Source organism: Antrostomus carolinensis, unplaced genomic scaffold (genome assembly GCF_000700745.2).
Source record: "Antrostomus carolinensis isolate BGI_N321 unplaced genomic scaffold, ASM70074v2 scaffold35742, whole genome shotgun sequence".
NCBI classification, from domain to species: domain Eukaryota; kingdom Metazoa; phylum Chordata; class Aves; order Caprimulgiformes; family Caprimulgidae; genus Antrostomus; species Antrostomus carolinensis.
Window position 1 is genome coordinate 18966 of NW_010300813.1, and position 2545 is coordinate 21510.

The 2545-nt window shown below is 58.7% G+C and overlaps 1 protein-coding gene across 1 annotated transcript in view; it reads left to right on the top strand.

Moving 5' to 3' along the window:
* SH3BP1 (SH3 domain binding protein 1) overlaps nt 1-2295 on the top strand; it is a gene marked incomplete at its 3' end in the record, with an annotated part of 8849 nt that extends 6554 nt beyond the window's left edge. Inside the window, 7 exon segments of the mRNA XM_029083822.1 lie at nt 1-17; nt 98-179; nt 864-944; nt 1052-1168; nt 1603-1700; nt 1889-2018; nt 2180-2295. The exon segment at nt 1-17 is cut by the window's left edge and continues 37 nt beyond it. Of these exon segments, the coding sequence (XP_028939655.1) occupies nt 1-17; nt 98-179; nt 864-944; nt 1052-1168; nt 1603-1700; nt 1889-2018; nt 2180-2295 (641 nt within the window).
* Nucleotides 2296-2545: the final 250 nt, after the last annotated feature.

The window sequence follows — 2545 nt, forward strand, 5'->3', positions numbered from 1 at the left end:
CCCCCATGCCGTGGCCGGTGGGTGCCAGCGAGGTGGGATGGGGGAACACGACCCAGCAGTCTCTGCCATCCCCCAACTGCCATCACCCCACTCCTAGGTGCGCTGAAATCCTACCTGCGGGAGCTGCCCCAGCCTTTGATGACCTTTGAGCTCTACAACGAATGGGTCAAAGTGGCCAGGTGGGTCTGGGCTTTGGGGCAGAAAAGCCTGGTGAGGCTCAAAAAGACACCTGCCACCCTCCCTCCATCCCTCCCAGTACTCAGAGCAGGGCTGCTCAGCCTCATTTGCCATGTGGAGAGATAAGAATGCAGTGCCTGGTCTGTCCCACACTTGGCAGAAATCCAGATGGCCCAAAATCTCGGAGAACAGCAATAAAAACCACATCAGGGTGAGGGAGAAGGCTGCAGCCTTTTTGATTGCAAGAAGAGCTTAGCCTGTGAAGACCCACTTGGCCTGAATGGCATGAGCCCCATCTCACCAGCCCACTTTGGCCTCTTGCTTTTGGGATGGAAGGGGTGGCAGAGGAGGCACAGCAAAAAGCCTGGAGCAAGGGGAAGAGTGAGCACCTTTCTAAAGGGATTGGCTCAGTGCAGCTGACCCCTGAATTACGGTTGTTGCATGTGGCAAGGCGGCGCTTGCCCCCAGGCCCAGCCACAAGCTATATTCATATCATATTAAATCCCCTTGAGCTTTTGGGGTGCAATTTTGTTGATGCCTGGCTCAGCTGCTCAGTAAAGGCAGCAGCAGGGCATCTCCATCCCCACACAGGGCAGCTGACACTGGCCTTCCTCCCTGGCACGCCGTGTCCCTCTCTGCCGTAGGAGCAGGCTGAGCTCTCCGCTCCTCCCTCTTCTCTCTCACAGCTTAAAGGACATTGACAGCCGCGTACAGAGCCTGCAAGACACCTGCAGCCGCCTGCCCCGGGAGAACTACAACAACCTGAGGTGTTTTGCAGGGACGGGGCTTCTTCGGCCCCACACAATCACCGGGGGCAGCCATTCCCTCCCCGAATCCCTACTGACTGCCCCCTCGCCCTCTTTTTACCTCACAGGTATCTGATCAAGTTTTTAGCCAAGCGGGCCGAACACCAGGAATTGAATAAAATGACCCCCAGCAACATTGCCATCGTGCTGGGCCCCAACCTGCTGTGGACACAGCAGAGCACAGGGTAAGGTCTGGCTCGGATGGGTGCAGCAGCTCAGGGTGCCCTGAGCACTAACACCATGGGAAAGGCTGATCCTGCAGCCTTCAGGCTGGTCTAAAGCACCTGTGCCTCTTCCATCCTCAAGTCCTGTCCCTTCCCCACGCAATCCCTGCGCAGCATGTCCCCTCACCAAGCACGTGTCCGCTTGGCCACTCTGCAAAATAGCAGAGGAAGAGGCTGAGGCCGGGAGCATTTGTGACATGGATGGCGTCCAACACCATCGGCCTCCAACACCAAACTAGGGTTTCCAGGACAGGGAGCAAGGCCCACCTCCCACCCTACCACCCCCCTTGGCTGGGCTGTCTCCCCTTTGGGCTCTGACCTCTCAAGAATGAACACCAAAAGGGTTAATGCCCTCAAAACCGTTTTCTGATGCCTCCCACACCCCTGTCTCTCAGAGACCCTGTGCAACTGGACTTGGCCTCAGTTTCCTCCATCCAGGTGGTGAGCGTGGTGGAAGCCCTCATCCAGAACGCGGACACCCTCTTCCCTGGAGGTAGGGCCAGGGCCTCCCTCAGGGGGGCTTCAGCAGAGAGTGAAGGAGGGAGGAAGGGAAAGGGACATTTTTCCATCCCCAGGAGGAGGGAAGCAGAGGGGCTGCTCCAGTTCCACACCATGGGGTCACCAGGGGAAACTGCACGGCCAGCACTTCCTCACAGGGTCTCCTCCTTGCTCTCCACCCAGAGATAGATTTCAATGTCTCAGGCATGTTCACACCACCCGCAAACAGCGGACCTGGCAAGGCCGCCCCAGTGGAAGAGCCATCCCCCGAACCCCCTCCAGCCAGCACCCCTGCTCTCCTGGATGGAGAAGAGTAAGTCCAGTGGGATCTGGGGGTTCTGGCTGTCGCAGCTCTGCCCTCCCTTCATCCCACCCCACGCCATGGGCCGTATCCTTGGCAGATGGATATGAGGTGCCTCACGGCCAGGACCACCGTGACCAACTAAAGCCTGACTTGCCCCATTCTCTGCGCAGCACCTCAAGGGATCCCAAGGTCAGGTCCCAGCCAGCATCCCCAGCAGTGACCAGACTGTCTCCTGAGGACACGGGGCCACCAGCTCTGCAGACAACTGATGATGACACCTGCAAAGGTTAGGGTGCCCCAGACAGCACAGTGCTTGGGAGATAACACCCCATAACACCACTTCCTCTGGCTTGCCTTCATCCCACCGTTCCCCACAACAAAGGCTGCTGGGGACATCCCTGCCACCAAATGAGAGGAAGGGCCTCTGGCCAGGGCAGCATGGCCAGGATCTGGCCCCTTATTTTGTCCTCCATCCCCAGCCAAGGTGGGACTGCAGGGGTGGATGTGGCCGGCCCTCCAGTGCGGGGGTGACCACC